At 33.3% G+C, this 24246-nt stretch overlaps 3 protein-coding genes across 3 annotated transcripts; 2 read left to right on the forward strand and 1 right to left on the reverse strand.

The window, feature by feature from the left end:
• Window positions 1-2075: 2075 nt before the first annotated feature.
• Window positions 2076-3959, reverse strand: AsnRS-m (asparagine--tRNA ligase, mitochondrial). Its single transcript, XM_068767033.1, has 3 exons — window positions 3784-3959; window positions 2695-3705; window positions 2076-2380 (listed from the first exon to the last, which is right to left on the reverse strand). The coding sequence occupies exons 1-3, from the start codon at window positions 3910-3912 to the stop codon at window positions 2123-2125; spliced, it is 1398 nt and encodes a 465-aa protein (XP_068623134.1). The 5' UTR covers window positions 3913-3959; the 3' UTR covers window positions 2076-2122.
• A 387-nt stretch (window positions 3960-4346) lies between these two features.
• Kr-h2 (Krueppel homolog 2) lies at window positions 4347-15945 on the forward strand. The gene is made up of 7 exons (XM_068766987.1): window positions 4347-4429; window positions 5242-5405; window positions 7134-7318; window positions 10523-10590; window positions 12067-12200; window positions 13782-14003; window positions 15055-15945. Exons 2-7 carry the CDS (start codon window positions 5245-5247, stop codon window positions 15056-15058), a joined length of 774 nt encoding a protein of 257 aa, XP_068623088.1. The 5' UTR covers window positions 4347-4429; window positions 5242-5244; the 3' UTR covers window positions 15059-15945.
• Window positions 15946-19579: 3634 nt separating this feature from the next.
• RpS3 (ribosomal protein S3) lies at window positions 19580-23562 on the forward strand. The gene is made up of 4 exons (XM_068766892.1): window positions 19580-19685; window positions 19975-20278; window positions 21949-22169; window positions 23349-23562. The coding sequence occupies exons 1-4, from the start codon at window positions 19653-19655 to the stop codon at window positions 23526-23528; spliced, it is 738 nt and encodes a 245-aa protein (XP_068622993.1). The 5' UTR covers window positions 19580-19652; the 3' UTR covers window positions 23529-23562.
• The last annotated feature ends 684 nt before the right edge of the window (window positions 23563-24246 follow it).

A 24246-nucleotide genomic window follows, 5' to 3' on the forward strand; every position in this document is an offset into this window, starting at 1 on the left:
AGACCTTTAAGCTCAAAGTTTTTCAGTGATCACTCCCAACATAACTAATAAATGTAAATTTGTTTATTAAACTTATTTGCAGTCAAGATATGTTACACAAACCATGATTACTGTACATTAAAATTAATTATTATGACATATTTCAAAGTGACCACTTATACATGGCGATTAGAAATAGGTGTAAAACTTTTACATCTATAACCAATCACCCTGTAGTATAAAAGTAATTACAAATAATTACTCTTAGGTACATATTAAATGATATTTTCTTGGTAGCCGGAGTAACGACATATACAGTTCTTAGACCTTTTGGTACCTTTTCAGTCACCTTGAGTCGAACTTCAGTCTGTAATTATTACCTGTTGGGAATATGAACTCTGAAACAAAGCTTTCATAAAATAAACAATGGCTCTTTTGTAAACTTCACAGGACATTTGTCTTGTACACAGTTATTGTTGGAAGCTCAAGAGATTTGCAATTGCATGAAAACTTCTATTTACTTTTAATCATATAAAATTCATTTCATTTCATAAATTTTTTGTTGTAGTTTTTAATTTAGGATAAGTTTTCATTGTAAAAAGTTACTTGTTTTATCACTATGTGATATTTTAATTTTTCTTTCATGTTTGTTTGATTTGCTTTCAATAAGGTGTTTAATATAAGTCAAATAAAGGTTAATCGGTAATTAAAAATGTGTTTTTATATTTAACTTTTCCTTACTTAGTGTACAGGCAGTGGCTTTCAAAATCAGGCTATTATATGTTATCTGGTGTTTCCAAATTCAAATTCATAATTTAATACATAATGGATTAAATCTCTTGTTGATATTTAGTAGAGTCTAACACCTGTTTGGATGAAGTGTCTGTAGGCGACCGCGTGGACTGTAAAAGGATTAAATAAATGAAAATAATATTAGAAATTCAATTATAATTTTACAAAACTAAGTAACAAAGTAATACGTAACAACAGACTGACAGAACAAAACAACAAGCAAAATTGCATCGCGTCTCGAAGTGTCAATATGAAAACTATAAAAAACGAATAAAAATATAAAGAGGTTTCATATGACCCAGTTAGTCGCCAACAGATTTCGACCTAAGGAGAATGGACGAAAGAAATTCGACACAACTAGCTGTGCCCAAGACTTCCTTCGTATGGAATTTTACAAAAAATAACTTTTTCTTTTTCATTTAATTTTTTTTATTATTTATTAATTAGAATTTTTCTAAGACAAAACAGACAAGTTATTCCATACATCAGCTACCGGGCAGTATAAGTAATTTATAAAATGTAATTTGTGTATATGCTCCTATATTTATGTGCATTTAGTAAATAGCGGTTATTTTCATATTACAAGCAGACACTTAATTTTTATTTACTTTTAATTTAATGAACATGAAAAAAAGGCAGGAGGCGAACACATAAATACTAAGGTATGCTATCTGTTATGAAGTTTTTTAGCAACCCTTGGGAAATAAATATTTTTTGACGTTTTTTTTTTAAATCTAACTTGAAAAGTTATGCTTTCTGTACATTCTCTGGAATCCTACCGCAGAAGTGTACACATCGCCTATTTCGATTTGCAGAAAGTTAATGAAATTATGTCTTAGGTACAAATAATTAGTTTATATATATACAAATAAATTTTCATACAATAAATATACATAAATTATAATATAAATAAATTACATACAATAAATTTTCATACAGGTATTGAGAAGCTACACTAAATTCACTATTTTAATTTCATGTAGTAGGTTATTCACATAGCAGTGTAGGAAGTAAAAGAAAGTAAAGTTTTGTTGTCTAACAAAAATCACAGAGTAAATAAGAATTATTTGTTGTTTGAGTGGCAATAATTATGTGTAATTTTTTAAAATTCTCACAATAAACATTTCTATATTTTAAAAAACAGCAATGTCTTTCATCATTCTATTTTGATAATTTAATAAGTAATTGGTTTCACAAGATTGATTATGTAAACATACTTTTTAAACTTCACCCTACTGTTGACTTTTCAATAATTTTTAGATTAATTTTATGGAACAAGTTATACAAAATGAATAAAATTACCATTAAATATTATATATTTATTAAATATTAATATAGTTTTTACTTATAGCTACATTTCACAATTATGTGGCCATCTTGGGAATGGCAATGTATCTTTAATATTAGATACATTGCACAACACTTGTAGTAATCTCTCCAATCCTAATCCAAACCCACCAGTGGGTATATTTCCAAATTTCCTTAACTCTAGATACCAGTTCAAAGCCTCAGATGGTAGTTTCAGCTTCAGCTTCTTGTAGTTGTCCTCTCTGAGACTACCTCCTACTATTTCACCAGTAATTGGTGCTAAAAGGTCTAATGCTTCTACCTGAAAATAAAAAATATCATGTTAGTATCTCTCCGTACAAAGGTCCCAGATTTTTTACTTAAAAATCACTTTAAAAATTTTGCTGGGTCCAATGGATATCCATAAGCTACTGAATATGGAGCAAGCTTGTTATTACAAATAACAATCTCTTTAAATATTTACTGCCTACTTTCATAGGTGAAGACAAGCTAATCACATCATTCTAGACCCCTGTTGAGTCTCCCATGGACACCTACTTAGGGTTCTACCCAGATTTTATTGGAAGCTTTTGGATTCATATAAATACAAAAATAAATTTAAAGTTAGTTATGTACCATTTTATTGTCATCACATTCCTTCATATAGAAAGATTTCTGTTCCTTTGGCCATCTAATAACAAACACTGGAATACCATTGCAATGTTCAACTAAAGCAAGCTCTTGTTCTTTATTGATTCCATCATCTGAGTCTGCTAGCCCTTTTTTGAAGAGTATATCTTTGGCCTCTCTATAAGTCATTGTTACAAACTTCTTCTCTAACCAAGACGGTGGTTTATTTTTCTCTTTATCTATCAAATACAAATCATCCTCATTAGAATTTCTTGTTTCAATAAATATGTACTTTATTAAACCTTCAATAGAGCTTTGTAATTTTTCTAAACTATCACAGAATGCCAGCTCTGCCTCTAACATGTAGAATTCAGACAAATGTAGTCGGGACTTTGAATTTTCTGCACGGAATGTTGGACCTAATGTATATACATTTCCAAGGCCTCTGCACATAGCTTCTAAATGCAATTGGCCTGACACAGTCAAGAATGTTTTGCTTCCAAAATAAACATTGTCAGCTTGCTTATCCTGTTGCATCATAGCCTTTATTGTATCTTTATTATCAGGTAACACTTTAAAAACTTCACCAGCACCTTCACAATCATTTGAAGTTAAAATAGGTGTGTGAATAAGCAAATAATTCTGGTTTTCAAAATAACTGTGTATATGCTTTGTGACTGCATTGCGTATCCTCAGTATGGCTGAGATATAATTTGTCCTAGACCTTAAATGTAAGTACTGTCTGATGTAATCCGGAGGATGAGCAGTTCGTGGATTGAATGGATATCCATCTAACACCACACAGTCACCTAACACATCGACATTCTCTGCTGTCAGCTCCAATTGCCCCCGAGGACTCTTCGAGAGTTTTCCAAGAATACGCACAGAACTTCCATAAGTCAAACCTTCCGCTTTTAAATGTTTCGGTATAACGATTTGCAATTTTTTTGCGCAAGACCCATCGCTTACATCCGCAAATATATGCTCTTTTTGCACACGTAAACTCTTTACCCAGCCCTGTTTAGCATAGAAAAAAATTATTAATAATCAAGCAATTACTCTAAAAATTGTATTTGTTTTCATATTGTTTATAACCTTAACTTCAGTTTCTTCACCGATATTCGCCCTTTTAATAACAGAAACTATTGAACTATAACTTCTATGACCGGCACAAAAATTATTATTAAACATAAAATTCCTCCTATTTACAATTTTACAAAACATCGTAAGCGAAAATATTTACAAAACTGATTATTTAAATTTCATGTACATTGTCTTTTGACACATTATATGTCAGAAATAACATTAGTGTATTTTTATCGTATGATTCTCAAAGCCGTAGTAGACGAAGGTATTAAACCTCATTTATTACTATTTTACGTGAAAAATTTAAATATAATAAAAATATAAGCTAAACACAAATATCATCGGTTATACAGTTTAGTATAACAAATTTAATTTGAAATCAAAATTAATTACAGTTATTTTGAAAAAGAAAATTGCATATAATTTTATTGAGTAGAGTTATTTCATTAAATTAGAATAAAATAAAATAAATGACAGTAGAAATAAAAAAAATATTAAGTGGAAAACAATAATTCCCTGTGTTGTCTGTAGTCGAACATTATACTTTTTCTTCTGTCATTTAGCAAATCATGTTCGTGGACGGCGTTGAGTTGTGTTAGTAATTTCAAGGAAGTTTTCTCGATATTTCGTGCTTATTTTAGTTCAATATTACACTGTAAGTACTACAATTAATTTAAATTTAATACTTAACAATTTAATTTTGAATGAAAACAATTTTAAATTAACTTGACTCAATTGATTATTTTTTAACTTTTACCCTCAAAAACGAGTTTTTCTGTGACATCAAGTCAAGCTTCTTAAGAGCCGTGTTTCGTGAAGGTTAATATTCTTTACAATTACTGTGGACAACATAATTACGTTATAAAACTGCGTCGTTTACAGTAATATAAAATATGAATTCCTAAAAAAAACTATTTTTAATTTCTATATTTAATTTTAATAACCAGTTATGTGTATCATATATCAGAGTAAAGTACGTAGTAATTTATGATAAACCGTATGACAAGTTGAATAATAGGTTGTCCAAATTTTATATTTTACCAGACTACTCTTATCAGATAAGAAGATTTTGTACTATCGTTTTACTAAACCTCCGCCTATGTACCGTTTTTTACGTCTCAGTCATGTGTACTACGGTCTTGGTTGGCTCAATTTGCTTGAGTGACACACTTATGCAAAAATTAGAAAGTAATGCAGCACTTTCTTTACTGTTATGATTATATTTAAGATAATTTACACCAAATTGCAACTGTTATGTCAGTAACATATTTAATTTAAATGTTTTTTAATAACTTTAACTAAATGTTTTTTTATAAACAATATTTATAAAAACTGAAACTAGAACTTTGCAGTACTGTCAAATATTTGTAATTTGAAATATTAACTAATATATACTGTATATTTGTGAGACATTCCGTATTATGGCGGTTTCAAACTTTAATTAATTACCACACCATTTATTTCCAGAATATGGCAGATCAAAATAATCCAGCAGGGGAGGGTGTAACCCCGAAGGGTATACCAGCTCTAAAAGCTCATGTGATAGCGAATAAAGTGGATGTAGCTCTCTGGGGCATCAGGCTTCTCACAGTGCTGTGTACATTAGGATATCTGCTGCCTATATTCAATAAGTAAGTATTTACTTGAAACTTAAAATCAATTATACTTTAATATGACATATACCCTAAATACAGTTCCTGAATTTATGCTGGATTTATTTTCTTCCATATAATCAACAAAGAACTGACCAGAAAATACCATAATAAGTTAAATTGACACTGCTATATAATATTTATTAATATAAAACATAGGAAAGAATAAAACATGTGACATCCTTAGTGAAGGATAAATAAGGTAGGTGTGATGTCAAGAAAAGGTGTGAGATATTTATACATCTTAAATGCTTGCCAAAACTGCTGATGTTGACATGCACTATGCATATGGTTGGATCTCTCTTTACCATAGTTGTCCGTCACTGTCATACAGCTCCGTTAATGCTGATAGGCTGTCTTAAGGTTGTGTTGCTCCTTTGAGCATATGAATAAATGGCAAAGTTATGTGGCTATTTATAAACATATATAACACAATGGAAAATTCCCGCAGTTGCAAGCTAAATAAGTTGCAATTGCCTGTTGTGCTTCAGCTGTTGTTCAAAGTTCATCATAGGTCAACAAAATTATTATTTTGATGATGATCAAAGATTGAGATTGAAATAGTCAGCAGCTGATAAATATGAAGTCTCAAGCGGCAGTTACAGTTTTATGTCATAATCATTTTTGCAATAGTAAAGTCATGATTTACTTGAAGTATCTATTTCTGATCAGTCTTTCGAAAGTTAATTGTGAAGTTATTATTTTGTTTCCTAGAGAAATTTTACATGCAGGAAGTATAATGACCAAAAACTTGGAATATTATTTTCATGCTTCAGTAAGTTTCTTTGATGTAATATGAGATTTGGGGCCAAGTGAAAGTACAGAAGAATGATGTTTCTTTACTGAAAGTTATAATACAATTGAATATACAGTTGCTATCATTTTAAAACATGCTTATTTTGCTAGAATTGCTTTTAAGAAAACTTTTTTTGATAGTTTAATTATAAAACATGATGTTATTATGCCAGTAAGTTTCAAGTGGAATGAAGAGTTCACTTGATAATGTAGAATGTCTAACAATATCAAATCATTATCCTCCCTGTATTTTCCTGAAATATGCTTTATCTTGTTACAGTACTTGAAGCATTATTTATTGCAAGAATATTTTGTGACATGTAGATTTTCAACAAAGTTTTATAAAGACAGAGCCTAGATGGCTAACAGGTTGTGGTTGTGACTCGAGAACTTTTCGGCTACAACTGTCTTGATCTACTCCGACAACTGCCACTTCAGAGTAGCAAATTTTCTGACTTTGTCCATGTCTTTGGTTCTTTTGCAGATCTCCTCCTCTCTTAATTGTTCCTATATACACGATTCATATAAAAATTGTCTCGGAACTTTGGTTAACATTAGCTTAAAGTCCCTCATCGGGCCATGAAGTAAGGGATCTGTAGATGTTAAAGTGGCAGTGTGGTCACATTGCATAGAACAAATGGTTGAGCCTCAAGAATGTAGAGTAGAGACTATGGAATGGCAAGTATAGTGTATGATGTCCACTCAAAGTGCACAGAAGACATTAAGGTCATTGGAAGAAACTGTGTGCAGCTTCCATCCGTTCTTATTGGAAGTCTATAGAAGATGCTAGTGTCCAGCAGTGGTTATCTTACTGTACATTTAAACAAAACCACACAATAAATAACAATTTTTCATTTAATAGAAACATATGAAGATGTGGAGATAATAAATATGTTTGTATGTTTGTTTCAGTCCAGTGTCAGCGTTCCACAAGGCCCTGTTAGCTAATGCGGCGACGTCAGCGCTGAGGCTGCACCAGCGTATCCCCCCCAGGGAGATTTCCTTCACCAGAGAGTTCCTTGCGAGGTTCTTCCTTGAAGACAGCGCTCACTACTTGTTCTACTCTCTGATATTTATGAACGTCGCACCAAATTTGTGTATCCTTTTAATGATCATAAAACGTGAAAACAAGATCCTTGTGACTCAAAACATTCTCAGTGTATTTTAAGGACTTTAAAGCATTCAATATCATTGCCTGTCCAGCAGTCGATAAAGGCCCGCCATAGATTTCCAATAGGACCGGTTGGAAAGGGTCTAGAGGCAGCTTCTGACAACCACACCCATGCTGCCCTTGCCGGTCCATGGTCTCTGATGCCGAATCTTGAGGTCCCCCGGCCATCTGTTCTGTGCGCTATTTAAATTATTACCTGTTCGCATTTAGAACTCATATATATGATAAATAATGCCACAATTAAAAAAAATAGTTTAGTTATTTTTAGCTGTGTTTAGAAACTTGAAGTTTATTTATTGTAAATTAATTAATATATAATTTAGTATCTTGTTGGCAGCTGTACAAGTTATTAACTGTGTTTACTAGCTGTGTTATTAATAATTTAAAAATTCCCCCTGCTAATTACAGAGGATAAAAGAAGGCGTCATACAGGACGCCTCTGTTTCTTCTGCCCTCTTAAAGATGGCGCAGCACTGGAGCCTTCTGCTTCCGTAGTTAGAGTTTCGCTTCGGAATTTGACTTTTCATCTTTCCGCACCTCCAGTGACATCAGCTCGGAGGAAGCGTCTCTTTCCGAGGGATTGGATAGGGTGTTCCTTCTGAGTAGCCCAAGGCCATTCAGGTCTAAGCTGTCTCAATCCGCAGCCAAGGAGCTTAAATCCATCGCCTAATATCTGTCTCAAATTCTATCTCTCGGTTCTTGTCACACTTAATATGGAATTAAGATAAATTCACCACCGCTCCTCCCCGCTACAATACACAGCCCACATCTGGCCCTTGTTGGTTGATGTGTCCCTAGAATTAAAATATGACTGTAGTGATCAAATATGTATGAAAATATGTAAATTTACATACGACAGTACAATTTAATTTACCAAACTGGCAAATGATAAAAGTAGAAAAAAAAACAAAGGAATGTCACGGTTTTAAATAAAGAATGTTTATTACGTAACACGTCGTCTAAATAACGACAGCTATTTGCATTAAGTCATGAATAATTCAGTTCCCGCGGCCACGATCCATGGTCGATGTGAAACATTTTAATCAAAATTGACATTGACAAAACTTGAAGATTTTAACTGCTTTAAATTGTCATTATTTTTAATGATATTTTAAAAAATTTAACGTATTAGTTGCTGCTCTAATAAGCATCAGTACCTTATGATGAAGATTTTTTATGGCCCCTGTTATTTAGGGTCTCTCATATTTCCCTCTCTTGGGTACACAGACTATTTTTACAAAATATTTTTTTTAAAGATTTTATAATTTGCGTTATCATCTTTTTTCCTTAACCCTTTCAGACCTGAATTATTTTTTGGAATCCAATGAATCTAAAGAAAACTGTAGCTAAATTGGTATAAAATGACTAAGAAAAATATTATTAAAAAATCCTGTTTGTCAGGTTTTTCAGAAAAAAATAGTTTTTCTTCTTGTGTACAAATTTGCCATATGAACACAAGCGTTCTCAATTGCACTTGTAGCGAAATAAATACCAAAACATTTTTTTGTATTATATGTGTACATTTGTGTACGCCAGGTCTGAAAGGGTTAATTAATTCATTCATCATTTATTCATCAAAATACTTTCATTCCTTTAATTTTTTCCTAATCCTTTTATTCATCACCACACTTTCGCCTTCCCAAGAGAATACTATAGGTTTGCGCTTTGTTTTTGCTTTATTCTGACATTTACATTCCTTTATAATTTTATTTTGACTAGTCTAATACACTTTTGTTTTTGTTTATCTTCTTGGTCCTTTTAATGGTCTCTCAATAATATTATATTTAAAGTATATTTTTACAATGCTCCTTAATGTATGTTGTTAATCTTTTTAAAAATTAAATTCGAACCGCCATCTTTTACACGAAACACATGTCAAGGTGAGCGGGAAATGTTATTAGTGACGTAATAGCAGATTATAAAATATTCCGTTAAAATCATTTAAGGTTTATCTGCTATATAATCTGTTTTAATTAATATTTTTTTAGTTCAATTCGGAAATATCTAAAATAGGTTTTTGTGACGTGCCCTTAGTATTAATGTTTTTAATATAACCTCCATTATGTCAAGGTGAGCGGGAAATGATATTAGTGACGTGTTAACAGATTATTAAATAATGTGTTTTAAAGCGTTTAAGCTAAAAAGCTATATTTTTTAATTACATATATAAAAATTATTAATTTAAAACTATTTTTGTATATCTATGGACATATGAAAAACGTCTGGTATATTGATGTGTAGGGACCGAATGTAGTGAAATGTATTTAGAAAGAATTTTTGGACTATTTATTTTTTCATTAGGCTATCTGCTTCGTTGCGAGGTCGAATTAGAAATGAATAGATTCGCAAAATAACTAAATTCACCGACGTAGTTCAAAGAAGCTGCAGTAGGCTGGGCACGTCTGTGCAACTGATGTCTGTTATGATTGAATAGTTCGAGTAACCACGAGTCGAAAGACCCGAAGTGGGTAGGTCCCCCACTAGATGGAACGATGTCATGGTCAAGGTCTCGGGGAGCAGATAGATGTGGGTAGCGAAAGATCGGTCATCGTGGTGATCTTCGGAGAAGGGCTATACCTTGGCGTCTCTCGTGTGACATGATGAAGATGTTATACAAGCTATTTGTCATTTTTGACAGTTGACAGGAAGTCTTCCAATGGAAGCCTTAACATTTTCTTTTGAATCTTTTGTCCATTGTTTTATTCCATTCTTCTTAACTGATGTGAAGCCTATATTATAAAACTTTAGGAAACTAAGAAAGGGTTTATGCCTTGCAATAAGCGGCTATCAGTTGACACGGTGATACATTGTAATATTTTTTTTCGTTCCCCTAACATGGCAGTGTTTGGGGAATATTTATTATTTTTATTTCACATTCTCTTTCCTTCTTTTGCATTTATATATCATAAAACCTACTTTTCGTCACATATCTTCCATACTTCGACTTCATTCCTTCATCTACATTCTCAGGTCACAGTTTTTATTGTGTATCACATTGTAATATGTTAAACCTATTATTTATATTTTGTATCCAATGTTATCTTCTGGTTTTCTATAGATGTGTTCAAGTAGTCATTATAATTGATTATTAATAAACAAACAGAGAAAGATTATCCTTGACTTGATCCAGTGATTCTGACTCCAATCTTCTTGTTCGCTCTGCTGCACGCCGCGTCCTATTCTCTAACCATACTTGACGTGAGTATACCTTTACTTTATTTATACTTTATTTTAAATTTGAAATCGTGTAATCGCTTAGAATATTGAACCTTATACGTATAGACTTAAGGTATAAATAATTATGTTTTGATACATAACGGTTAAAGGTGGTTACCGACTGAAGTGCTTGCATTTAATGTTTATAAATGTATTATTTTATTAGAAAATACCTATATAAGCGTAACTGATACGGCCAAAACTTTATTGTAATACAATATACTGAGCGTTACCTTTGTATATCTATCTCTTTTGGCCAGATGTTGTCACCGTGACTCATTTAGGAAAAGCTTAAAACATTATAGAAAAATAATAAAGAAGCATTATAATATCCGCTAAGCTAATTTAAATCTGGTGTACCTGTGATAAATATATATAAGCGAAAAATTAAATAAAAATCAGTGATATTGCAAATGGTAAATAGACCTAACTGTAATGATTGAGGATGCATGAAAGGTAATTAGAGTGGAAGAGAAAAAGAGAACGAATTGTGGAATGAATGAGTAGCGAGATAGATATTGTGAGAAAAGAAAGAAGAGAAAGTAAATATTAAAAGAGAGTAAAAAAAATAATAACAAAAATAAAATTCCTGTTCCCATATAAATAGAGGTGGAACGAGAGGTTCACAAAAATGGGGTCAAAAAACAAAGAAGAGCGTTTAAATCAGGAGTTTTCAGTGGTCACCTGGATCATCAGGATCCACGGGAGCCACGACAAGGTTTTACGTAGACATAACAGAAAATGGGGGACAACAATTCTTAAGCGGGGAGATACACGGAAATTTATGGGTTTTATGAAGAATTGAAATGTTGGCATGATACCACCTATAGACCAATCGACTAGTTACTTATAAAACTTACATATTTCATATCAAAGTTCTTGAAAATATTCAAGGGTAAAAAGTTGGCTGCAGAAGTCCACGAGAAGCTCTGCTTTAGGTCGTTACATCGAACATTAGACTTTTGCGAGTCGAGTGTGTTTCGTCTTAACGCATCCTATATATCACCGTCTTAGGAATAAACTAAACAAAATAAGACAACGGATACCACACAGAAGGTGTAAAGTGGGTCATACATCTTGAACTACACGCTTTGGTTTTTGTCAGTTCTTTGGTCAGTTCGAAGTCGTAACAAAGCAAGAAAGTATTTTCAAATCCTACGTAAATTTTTTATCGGTAAAGAATATGCCAAAAGTATCTTTAATATTTTTATTTTTTTTTATATGTCCACTAATTTATAAGTACGTTACGTAAGGTCATTCCATACAATTAACGCTAACAAACTGTTAAGCGACTAGTGAAATCTGTGCGGACCTGCTGAAACAGTGAAAAACGTTCAGTGCAAAGGGTTAAGAGTAAATAGGCGCAGGCGTATTTGAGAGGCGACCTCACCTTGCAATTGGAGGACACAAAAAAAGATTCATGGTAGGTGGAATAAATGTATGGTTGTGTTACATCAGACGCTGGGCCAGAACTCCATGTGGATGGCGAGACTTCTCATCTCCCTCGTGGAGCTGCAGTCGCGTAATATCCTCAGAGTGGCGGCCCTCGCCGAGATCGTGCTGTTCCCGCTGGTGGTCCTTATGGGACTCTTGTAAGTATATCTGTCTAGTTTTAATAATAAAAAAACGATGTCTTCATACATTGTTGCTTTTATGTTTTATTTCTTATGCTTATACTTTCAATTAGGCTAATATTGATCTGTGCACATTAGTGAAGATAATGTGTATATCTTGCTGTTATGTTTCTGTATATTTAATGAAATCTGGCGTTACCTTGCGGAAATCAATCCTAAGTAAGAAAAGGACTAATATTTAGCCACTTCCGCACATGCAGTAGTGTGCCTTGACTCTGTGTCTGTGTGTTTAGCACTAATCGGTGTATCATAACTTCTGAAGATGCCCCGTGGAGGGGTGAAACACGTGTTGAGTAATTTGGCGGTGGCGGTTGTGTGATTCGCATTATTTGCCGCATACGCATTTATCAGCGCGCTGGCGGGCGGGTGCACTTTGTTGCACGTCTACCACTGCATGTGCGGAAGTGGCTAAATATTGGTCCTTTTCTTACTTAGTTTCTGTATATGTTTGTTTTTACATTAATCATTTCGTTTGATCAGTGACAATACAATAATATATATATAGATGTTTGAGACTTGCGATCGTGGGTCGTTAGTTCGAATCCCGTGATAATGTCTTATTTAATTCACACTGTGTATTATTTATACAAGTTATCTCTCATAGATATCTCGGGGGAGGTCTAGGACTTGCAAAGAGCATCTATAGGTTGAAACTACGACTCTGGCTAGGTCTCAAAAACAATCCAATTTAAATTCATTTATGTTTGGTTACACAATTATCGGGCTAATTGTAAAAGTAATTATAAAAAATAAGTTTGGGTTAATGAAGTAAAAGACAAACGTACAACTGCTAACATTTTTAATGTAGCCAGTTGCGCGTTTAACACTAACTATTACAATGGTATATAATATATCTGGGTCAACAGTTCATTAGGCTTATCACAAATACTGCATTATATGTTGATATGCCTTTACATAACGGCCACTTACAAGCTGGACAGGAGATCTTGAAAAAGTCGTCTGAAGAAGTTGATTTTGGCTTCAACCGGACTGGTTGGATATTGGAAGTATCTAGAAGAGAACCTATTATACCTTTTTTTTTTTTTTTTCGTTCGTTTCTAGAAAGAGACAAGGTATTTTCATTGAGTTAAATAATTTGCATGCGTTCCTATTTTTATTTTTCTTTTACATTGTTCACAATTTCTTTCATTCGTCATCTGTTTTTCGTGACAAATTCCTACATTCTCCTTACTCGTCTCCTTATACACACCACCTTCCTTTGTTCTCTTCCGCTTCTAAAATACTACAGTAAATTATTTCTTTACATTATCGTGCACAGTACATTTTTATTTAGTTTTTTGTTTTCATTTTTAAATAATTTCTAGTTACTCCTGCAATGGACTGGTATAATGATAATGATTTTTTTTAATCACAAACACTGAATTATGTGTTGGTATGAGTGGGTTGGATGCCGGCAGCGCAAGACCGGCGATCTCCAACCACTCATCCAGGTCTCCATCCACTGCACTCGTCCAAGCGGTGATCAATTTTGGGGAGACTATCGGTTGCATGATGATGATGCATGTGTTGTGTTGGCAGCGGGTACTGCGGACTGCTGACGCCGTTCGTGTACTACTACTTTGTGACGTGGCGCTACACGTCCCGCCGCAACCCGTACACGCGCAACACGTTCCGCGAGCTGCGCGTGGCGGCCGAGAATGTGGCTGCTAGGCCTGGCTCCTCCCCTACCATCGCCAACGCCATCCGCGGCGCCGTCAAGCTCGTCTGCAGCATGGCGCCGCCCGGCGACTACGTCCAGCAGTAAGTCACCACCCACCTCACATATATTGATTAAAATGTACCTCCCATTCCGCACACATATACGCTCACATACAAATTTTAAAAGAGCGCGCGCTTACGTTTATAAAGCAAAACAAACGCTCGTACACACGCGTACACAACCATACAGACTCAAACGAGAACTCAATCTCAAAAATACACACTCAAAGCGCGCTCACACACACATATACACATATAGATTAAAATACGCATACATACAAACAAAGTCATAAACGCACTAATACACAGCCATACATATACTCATACACACGCGTCCACAGCCATTCAGACTCAACCGCGCACTCACACATAAATGTACACATGCATCAAAACTTGCACGCAAACACACACTTGCAACTCCCATAGATGTATGTGTGATTAGATAAATAAGAAGACTTTAAAATATATTTATTCTTATTATTATTTATAAGAACTAACTGCTCACTACTACCTATCTACCTCCCTGGAAAGAGGTCTTAGTGACTTCCGTATATCCGTGCATCATGTTGATCACATAACAGATTTTGAGTTTTAAGGCTGTATTCAAATTTCTATACAGGGTTATTGGTTATAGCTTTAAAAACAGTAAATATTGTAATGATAACATAGTAATAAAATTCATATATAGTTATTTTTTATAAATTATATATTCAAATTTAGTTATTTTTTATAAATTCCAATAGGAAAAAATATATTTAACATAATTCAGTGATGACTTTAGATTTGAAATTGGTGTAAAAGCTGAACTTTTCATTGGTAAATGACCATTCACTCTTTAAAATTTTACCTTTTAAGTTTTTAATCACATGTATACTCTCGTCTTTGACATGGCCCAAAAAAAAAAGTTTTCCATTGGTGTTGTATGCTACCATTATAAATTGAACGTTTTGAAATTATCTTTGTATGACTCTTGGTTCTTAATAAATGAATTTGACCGATGGCTGTGTTACATTGTCACTGTCCTTTGTGCTATAACTCAATGATATTCTTTCATATTATTAAATATTTTAAACAAATATTGTTTATTTTTCAGATAACGCCCAGCATCGTAAGATCACCTGGTGATTGATAATAACCATTGCAGTGGTTTCATATAGTTAAGAATTCCAAGACTATGTTCTTTATGTTGTGCGGAGACAAGACTAGAACCCAATCCTGTCCATTCCTCTTCACAATGCATTTTCACACAAATAAGCTATTTATTACCGTCTATACTATACAATGTTTTTTATTATACACATACACAATTGTTAAATATACACAAATATTAAATTGCATATTGAAGTAATTATCTGTGTATGAAGGGATTTCTTTAACATGAAAAAAGGTTAATAAAATTGCTACTTTGTGTTTGGCTTACATGACTGTTTCATTCTAATAAATAAATAAGGAATATTTATTTATTTATTGTATATTAAAATTTAATATTTTTGTTTGCAGTATTTTCTTGAATAATTTAAAAGACTAAATATTACACTTGAACATAGACAATTTTAAATCCTGTACTGACATTGACTTTTAGAATTTTTATAATAAATTTTTGTTACGTGGCAGCACTATTTATGGCACGCCTGTTCAGCTTTACAAATCTTTATCAACGTGGTAATATAAATAACGTTAAGTTTGATTTAAGTATGACGATTGACAATTTTTTTTATTTTGACATTATTTAGTACGTAATCATGAAAAAAACAAGTACATATTGAAATGCATGCTATATTAAAGTATTATTTTAAATTTCGTTAAAATTAAGGTCACAAGTCCTGTGTTTGTTTTCGGTTTGGTATAAGTTGTCTTAGCGATGATAATGTTATACATACATCAATGAATTGTCGGGGTACACTTTTATATATGTTAAATATCGTAAAGCACTTTGGTTTGGGAATGAATGTAGTCATGACTTTATTAATAAAACAATTATTAAGAGTTGCATTTTCATTTATCGTCTTTCAATATCTATAATGTTGTAACTGCCACTTGAACCTTCATATAACCTAGCAAGGTACGCAAGTCCAGATTGGCGGTAAAATAATTGTAAATTAATGCAGGACTCAAATGTCAGTCTCAAAATGGGCGCTATCTACGTACCCTTGTACAACTTTCTGTTGCGTTGTAAAGGCGATTCAGAAACCTCCATTCTCCCTATGTCACGATTATAGATGTAAGGCCGGTTTTAAACGAATTAAACCAATCGGTTTAAAACGAAAAAAACCGTTTAAAACCGAAAAAACCCATTTTTTTCGATTTTAAACGTTTAGTGTTGACGACTATGTTTTTCTTAAATATAAACACATTATCTATTCCAAGCGTAGACATTACCTAGCTAAGTTGAAAAACTTTTACCTAGTTAACTATATTGGTTATTTTGAAAAGATTTATCAATCAGTTTCATTCGGTTTAAAACCAAACTCACACACTTGCACTTCTCACGCGGAGAGACGTCAAGATGCAACGTTGCCAGCTCGCCTACTCCACACCACACACACACATACATAGCGTGTTGCGTGCGGACATGTCAGTGTTGCCAGTATTGTAAAAAAATGTACAAATTTGGATTCAATATAAAGGTACTCGTACCAAATATGCCAAACATTACTAAATAACTAAAATGTAATGAGCTGTTATAAAATTAGATTATTAGGTACCCGAAAAAAAACTGGCTAATCTTACATAGTCTACTCGACAACATGATGATCATACAGTCAAGAAAGTCATGAAAATTTATGAGGCGCCACTATCTTTGTAAAACTGACTGACATTTCTGTCCTAAAATTAAATATGGCAACACTTTATTTCTTTTCATAACTTTCTTGACAAACTGTGTGTGTGCATAGCAGTTGGCGGTGGTTCTCTGGCGGCAAACTCTTGAAACAGAAATTGAGGAGTGGACCTTTGAGTAGACCTTAACTACTTGGAAATAAAGGTCAAAACTCCTATCCACAATTTCTTTATGATTTAGGTACATATTTTAATCTATTGTATGTAATATTGTTTCTTTATAATTATAGTACTTACAGCAATTACAGTACTATATGTAATATACTTACCTACATAGGTATAAACTGCATAGGTAACTAACACAAGACCAAGTATTGTCGATAATGGTGTGTAAAAACACTGTTCTTATATTTTAGTAGGCGAGTTTTAAACCGTTTAAAAAGATTTATTTGGGGTTTTAAACCGCCACTTTTGGTTTTAAACGTTTTAAATCGGCTTTTTTACATCTATAGTCACGATATAATACACACATATATATATATATATAACACAATAGCTATGCCTGTTACTTCTGTCGCGCGACTGTGACAAATACTAGTGTAGAAGTAACATTACGTCGTCAGCGGCGCATCGATAAGGGGAATTCCACATAAATATAATTCTTTATTTGCATCGATATTGTGGGAGCAACATCACGTCATCAGCGGCGTATCGAAAAAGGGTAATTCCACAGAAACATAATTCTTTATTTACATCGATATTATGGGAGCAACAATACGTCATAAGCGTTGTATCGAAAAAAAGGAATTCCAGAGAAATATAATTCTTTATTTACATCGATATTATGGGAGCAACAATACGTCATAAGCGTTGTATCGAAAAAGAGAAATTCCACAGAAATATAATTCTTTATTTACATCGATATTATGGGATCAACATTAAATCACCAGCGTCGAGTCGAAAAAGAGGAATTCCACCGAAATATAATTCTTTATTTGTATCGATATTGTGGGAGCAACATCACGTCATCAGCGGCGTATAGAAAAAGGGTAATTCCACCGAAATAAAAATGTCTATTTACGTCGATATAACGGGCGAAGCTCGCAGGAATACTCCTTTCTTAGATAGCTAAGTGGTCCCCGCTGCTCTCTAATCCTCACTACACAAATAGCAACACAGTCTTAACCAGGCAAGCTTCATCTTAACGGCCTCATTCATCATCAGAGTGTCTAATGTAGGTTCGGAAACCTGATTGCTTTTGTAATTAGTATAGTTGAGGGGCCCTTCCGTTCCGTGACCTCATTTCTGACGACGCTGTAAAAGACTTGAGGCTAACAGCACAATACAACAGAATTACACTTGTACTTGGGACTTTGTGTTGTTATTACCTCCTCGACCGACCGGCCCTAGGAAGAATTCCGCTGTTGTTGATGCACTTTTTTGAAATCAACGTGTTTTGCAGGATTTCGATTACTAAATAAACTAATACAGAATTAAATACGAAATACTTAACTTTTACTTCATCGCCCTTGTTTTTCTTAGGGGTTTTGGGAATTTGCTGACCTTATTTAAATTTTTAAGAGTCTGATACGGAACCAAACGGAGTTGGCTATGCCTTGTTAACGCAACATTTTTCTCACTAGACAAAGATGTAAAATATTTTCAAACAAATTTTACAACTATGTTCACCTTCTTTAAAATTGAATATTAAAGATGCCATTTTCTTTCTTGAGCAATACTTATAGAGCACAAATTGATGAACTATTTATAGTTTGGAAAATAAAAATGGTTTTATTTATGAAACAATAACTTCATAAAATATCAGCTTCTCAATTTTTTTTATAATATAAATAATAAAGGAAAATAACATAAACATATTTTTATCAAAAGAAGAAATAATAAGAGACCGTAAGATTAATGATTTAACAGTAATAATGTTTGATTTAGATCAAGTGAATATGCTGATTTAACCCGCAGCACCAGTGCCGGTTCATCTCCGCGGTGATAGCAACAAAACAACGTCACGACACGGAGTGCAAGCTACTAAGGACTCTCAAGCGTTTCCATGACGACCGCTATTTTTTAGATGAATTAATTATATAAACCATAGCTGTTGTAATTGTTACAATTTCAAATCGTCACAACATCAACACATATCATAAGTAAAAACTTAGCACGTTGACCTTCGGCTGTGCAACCGAAAATTTGAAATGAGCGGAAAAATCACAACAGCCGGCGTAGCCACTCGGCATCGCTAAAAATAGGTTGATGGAACCACTACAACCGTGCCATGGGTCTCTGCATGTTTTTTTTATCCACTGATAATGTAGTAAGTTTTCTCGTTCGTTTTTTCATGTTTTTGAAAGAAAACTTTTGTTTGTTGTATGACAATACCTAATATTTTTTCCTGGTATATAAATTATAAGCACCTATAAACTCTATACATTATATATTTATCAAACGATCTCTTTACCCCGATTTAAATATTTTTTTTATTGTGTATTTAATGCTTTCGTAAAGCAGATCCTTAGTACATTTCGAAAAAATATTCATAAAGAATTGCTTGCATAACAAATATTGTTATAAAATTAAACGATTTCTACGAACGCGAAGGATTATGTTTTTAAGATGTTATTAAAAAAATGGAAATTATGTAGTTTAATCATATATAAATATGTAAAATATTTGCAAAACTAAGTTTTCTGCAGCAAATTAAAAATCGGTCAAAATTTTAAAGCCTTTTAAATATGAGCACTTGTAATTACATTATTCATTAGTGCTTAAAATAATTAACTTTACTTTTCAATATCTGTACATAATTTAGTATGAACGGAACGTAATTTGCGTTGACATTGACATTTGTGTATCTGTGTCTTTCTGTCTTTTTGAGTTTCCTCAGCCCCCGTTGCAATCATGGCGGTGAACAATATTTCAAAAAAGCGCAAAGTATGTTACTTTTTCGTACTAAAGCATCTTAAATACGTGCACTAAACTTAATTTTATAATCATCTTGGCTCATAATTGCGAATATTTAGTTAAAAGTGACAGTGCATACTGTGATGTTAATGGATGTCAAAAAGTTGTGATTGCTTATTAAGTTTTAAAGTAGCCTTGTAATTTTATATTAAATTCAAAATCTCTCACGATGTCTAGACAAACATCGTTAGTGTGCTGAGAATACCGTTAAGTTCTTACATGGAATTATTAAAAACATAACCTCCGTGGTAATTTTCAGTTTGTCGGAGATGGTGTATTTAAGGCTGAACTGAACGAGTTCCTGACCAGAGAGTTGGCTGAAGATGGCTATTCGGGTGTGGAGGTGCGGGTCACCCCAACGCGGTCTGAAATTATCATTATGGCGACCAGAACACAGAGCGTGCTCGGTGAGAAGGGACGCAGAATCCGAGAGTTGACTTCCGTCGTACAAAAGAGGTTTAATATCCCGGAGCACTCTGTGGAACTTTATGCAGAAAAGGTCGCTACCCGCGGTCTTTGCGCTATTGCCCAAGCTGAATCTTTGAGATACAAATTGATTGGAGGTTAGTAATGTATTATTAATTTGCATGTTTTTGTTTAATTAATACTTTATTTATTAATATTGTTTTAAATAGACACATCAATACATAAGTTAACACTTTCATTTTACAAAGTACAAAATTAAACAAGTTTGTTTTTGTAGTTTGTCTACCATAATTAAATGATTATTCATTTATACATATCAGAAAACAATATTAAGTGCTTAATAGTTTAGCTACTTAAAGTCGTTAAGCTATAAAATCAGTAATGTTTTTATGTGCTATATTTTTCATCTAAGTTGGCCAATGATTAGATGATAGATGATCAAAGAAACATATAATTATTACCATCTTTTAGGTAAATATATTATTAAATACATAACTTTGTGAATTATTATTTACATTTTCTTTCAGTTCAGTCAACAATGATATACTAATTAATGGTCGTTTAATGCTGTTTTATGCTTGTAATTTTTGGTTTAAAAAGGTGTTTTAATTCTTATACCGCTTTATTCTGATCTTACATTGTTATCACATTGCATAGCAAGGCTATAAATAATTTCTCTTGTCTCATCAGACTGACTGCAAGTTACTAAAAGGTTGTTTAATTTTATAATGTACTTAGATGTGTATTGTAGAAAATATGCAATATGAGTTTTGGTATGCAAGTTGGGACATGTCCCAGCTAACTTAACATGAAATATCAATGTATTCTTTAGATATTGACTGTATCTCAAGTTAAGTTGTTGACTTTTCAAGTATTTATGAGTTTTTATTATGCATGTTCTTTTATAATTTCCTTATCCACTGCCGAAGAAGGGTTGGAGTATACTGGTTAAGAAAATTACTGAAATTTTGATCTGTCGGCATTAAATTATTTTCTGCAACCTGGTTGTCTATCTATTTTAGGGGCATAGACACCACATCGCTACTTAAGATTTTCATTTATTTTAATTATGCTGTATAAATTGGTGTAGCTACTTAAAGGCTACAGAAAATTATGTTTTAGTCAGAAGTTAAACATACCACGCAATCAGGGATTGCAAGCCTTCTTTAGCTTGTGGTCTAACTTGTTGTGGCAGATTGAAATGGCTTTTTTATTGGATGGTTCATCTGTATGGGCTTTTGTATTGTGCAGGTCAGACAATGTTAACACAGTTAATACAGTTTTGTATGTGTCTATGCTTATTCCAACATAACTCCATAACTCTGGATATACAGTATAATCCAACCTTTGTCATGTTCCACCCTACCTTTTCTAATTCCCCTCCCCCCCTCATGTGACATACATAATTTTTATATTAAAGCTTTAGGGTTAAACTCATGTCGAGTCCACTTTTGAATTTGGCTTCCTTAGATTCAATTGCTCTTCTGTGGGGTGTGGGCCCGATTTGATTAGGGTAAAACACTGCTCTAAGCTAAAGAAAGTAGTATTGACAATAACATGATTATTTCACAATATTTTAAAAATATTTTTATCTTAAACTTTGATTAATAATTTGTAAAAAATCAACATGAGTGATATTTTCCTAAAAAAAGATTAAATAGATGAATAGTTTGTATGATAATTTTTAATGGATATTGAGAATGTGTTTCTTTTTGTCTACAAAAATACAGTCAGAAATACTTAGTATGCTTGTCCATTTTCATTATAAAATTGAATTGCAGAATGTATAAGTCATGTTTCCCCACAGGGTTGGCCGTTCGTCGTGCCTGCTATGGTGTTCTCCGCTTCATCATGGAGTCTGGAGCGCGCGGTTGTGAGGTTGTGGTCTCTGGCAAGCTCCGTGGTCAGCGTGCCAAGTCCATGAAGTTTGTTGATGGACTTATGATCCACTCTGGTGACCCCTGCAATGACTATGTAAACACTGCCACAAGACACGTCTTGTTGAGACAAGGAGTTCTTGGTATTAAGGTAAGATGATTTTTATTGAAAGATATCTTAGATTGATCTCATTTTTTTTAACTTACCATTGAACTCTAATGTACAGAAAAAAATTCAGTACAAGATTGCTTTTTAGTTGAAACATTTTTAATAGAATGATTGGTCAATTTTTTCAATTGCAATTGAGTTTGGGCTTTGCTTTTATTTAGGGCAGAACCTATTGTTATGCATATTTAAGTGGTGGAGAAAGCTGTATTGATTGAGGAAAATTGTTTAAATCCTCTGGAAACCAGAAAATTCATAGTGGACTGTCAAAAGCATGAAGGTTCAGTGTTTTCTAAAAAATTGTGCAATATTAATGTTTGTATTATTTTCATATAACAACCTAAGAAGTATTAAAAAAATGACAGAAATTGGTAAAGTTATTCTCGAGTTATGGTGTGTGCAACTATGGTAAAGAAGGAATAATTTTATTTTATCATGTAGTCTGATAGATGCTTACTGTAAGGCATGGACACAATTATCGTCGCGATGACCGGTCTTGCTCTGTTGGCATTTAGTGATTTCCTGCAAGCTGGTCTTTGTCCGTCTATTTTAGGGGCATACACACTGCACAGCTACTTGAGAATCTTTTTGCCCAGATTTTCATTTTAATTATGCTGTATGAAATGGTGAAGCTACTTAAAAGTTGCAGAAAATTATGTTTTAATCAGAAGTTCAACATGCCACGCAATCAGGGATTGCAAGCCTTCTTTAGCTTGTGGTCTAACTTGCTGTGGCAGATTGAAGTGGCCTGTTTATTGGAGGGTTCATCTGTATGGGCTCTTGTACGGTGCAGGCCAGACAATCGAACGGTATCTTACATGTCCTTTGATGCAAAAAATTGAAAGTTTCAAAATTCAACTGGTGAAATTAAAAAAAAATACATTTCAAATTCTTGTATGTAAAAGAGTAAGATTTAGTAATAGTGAAAAATTAAATCAGATATTGATGAGAAGCATGTTGTATTCTCTTGTTATATTGTAATTATTAAATTACTTTAAAAATTATTGACTTTTGGTTACTATACTAAACATTAATTGACAGCAAATCTTGTAGAAAATGTTTTAGATTCATTCCTTTAAACCCTCTCGCACATTTAACCAATCGCCTTGTATACATTTAAATTATAATTTAAACAGATTTATAAAGCTTGCAATAATTTATCAGGTTAAGATTATGCTGCCGTGGGATCAGCAGGGCAAGAACGGTCCTAAGAAGCCACAGCCAGACCACATTCTGGTGACAGAGCCCAAGGACGAGCCGGTGCCAAGCGAGCCCACCAGCGACGTGCGCGCTCCCCCGCCCGCAGCGCTGCCGCCACCCGCCGCACCGCTGCCCGTCGCTTAGCTCCTAGGCCATACCTAATAAAAAAATTATCAAACCACCCTCTTTTATTTTGGTACATCACATTACCTCCAAAGCCAAGGTTCTCTTGTAGTGGTCCTTTGATTTTGCTACCTTGGTGAATATTAGTAAGTACTGGCCTGAGCCGGGGCTTCCCATGGAGCTCTAGAGCTTTTTGCTACCTTAAAAGGAGTTTTAGGCTAGGCGCGCCTCGTGCGCCCTGCCGCCTCACATCCGTGGAATATGCAAATGCCTCTTAGGCAGTACTGCGTTAAAAAAATACCTAGATACTTATTGCAACTCACACCTAAGTAATATTATTATCGATGATCTCTGCAAATGTGCAGACTTAACAACATAATTTTTATACTAGACGCTTATTAAACCACATAAACTTATTCCTATATACATGTAAAAACCTACTTTTGTGCGGTACATAAGGACCGCTTACCAAAGTAGCTAACGCAACTGAAATTAATAATAAATTCTGAAGTTACATTACTATCTGTACTTCCTACATTCGAATATCTTTTAATTTTGAACATTTATTAATTGAAAAAAAAAAACAAATTTTAATTTCTAATACATTTAACAATTTAAAATCAAGTAAAAGCTTCCAAATTAGAATTAAATTAAACTATGATAGTAAAATTTTCACAATTATTATATAAGAGATATTGATATATTCTCGCGCTCTCTTGTATCTTTTATAAGGTTCATT

Source organism: Battus philenor, unplaced genomic scaffold (assembly GCF_028537555.1).
Source record: "Battus philenor isolate CCGP_79_NKW_IND1 unplaced genomic scaffold, ilBatPhil1.0.hap1 SCAF_22, whole genome shotgun sequence".
In the NCBI taxonomy this organism is placed as follows: Eukaryota; Metazoa; Arthropoda; class Insecta; order Lepidoptera; family Papilionidae; genus Battus; species Battus philenor.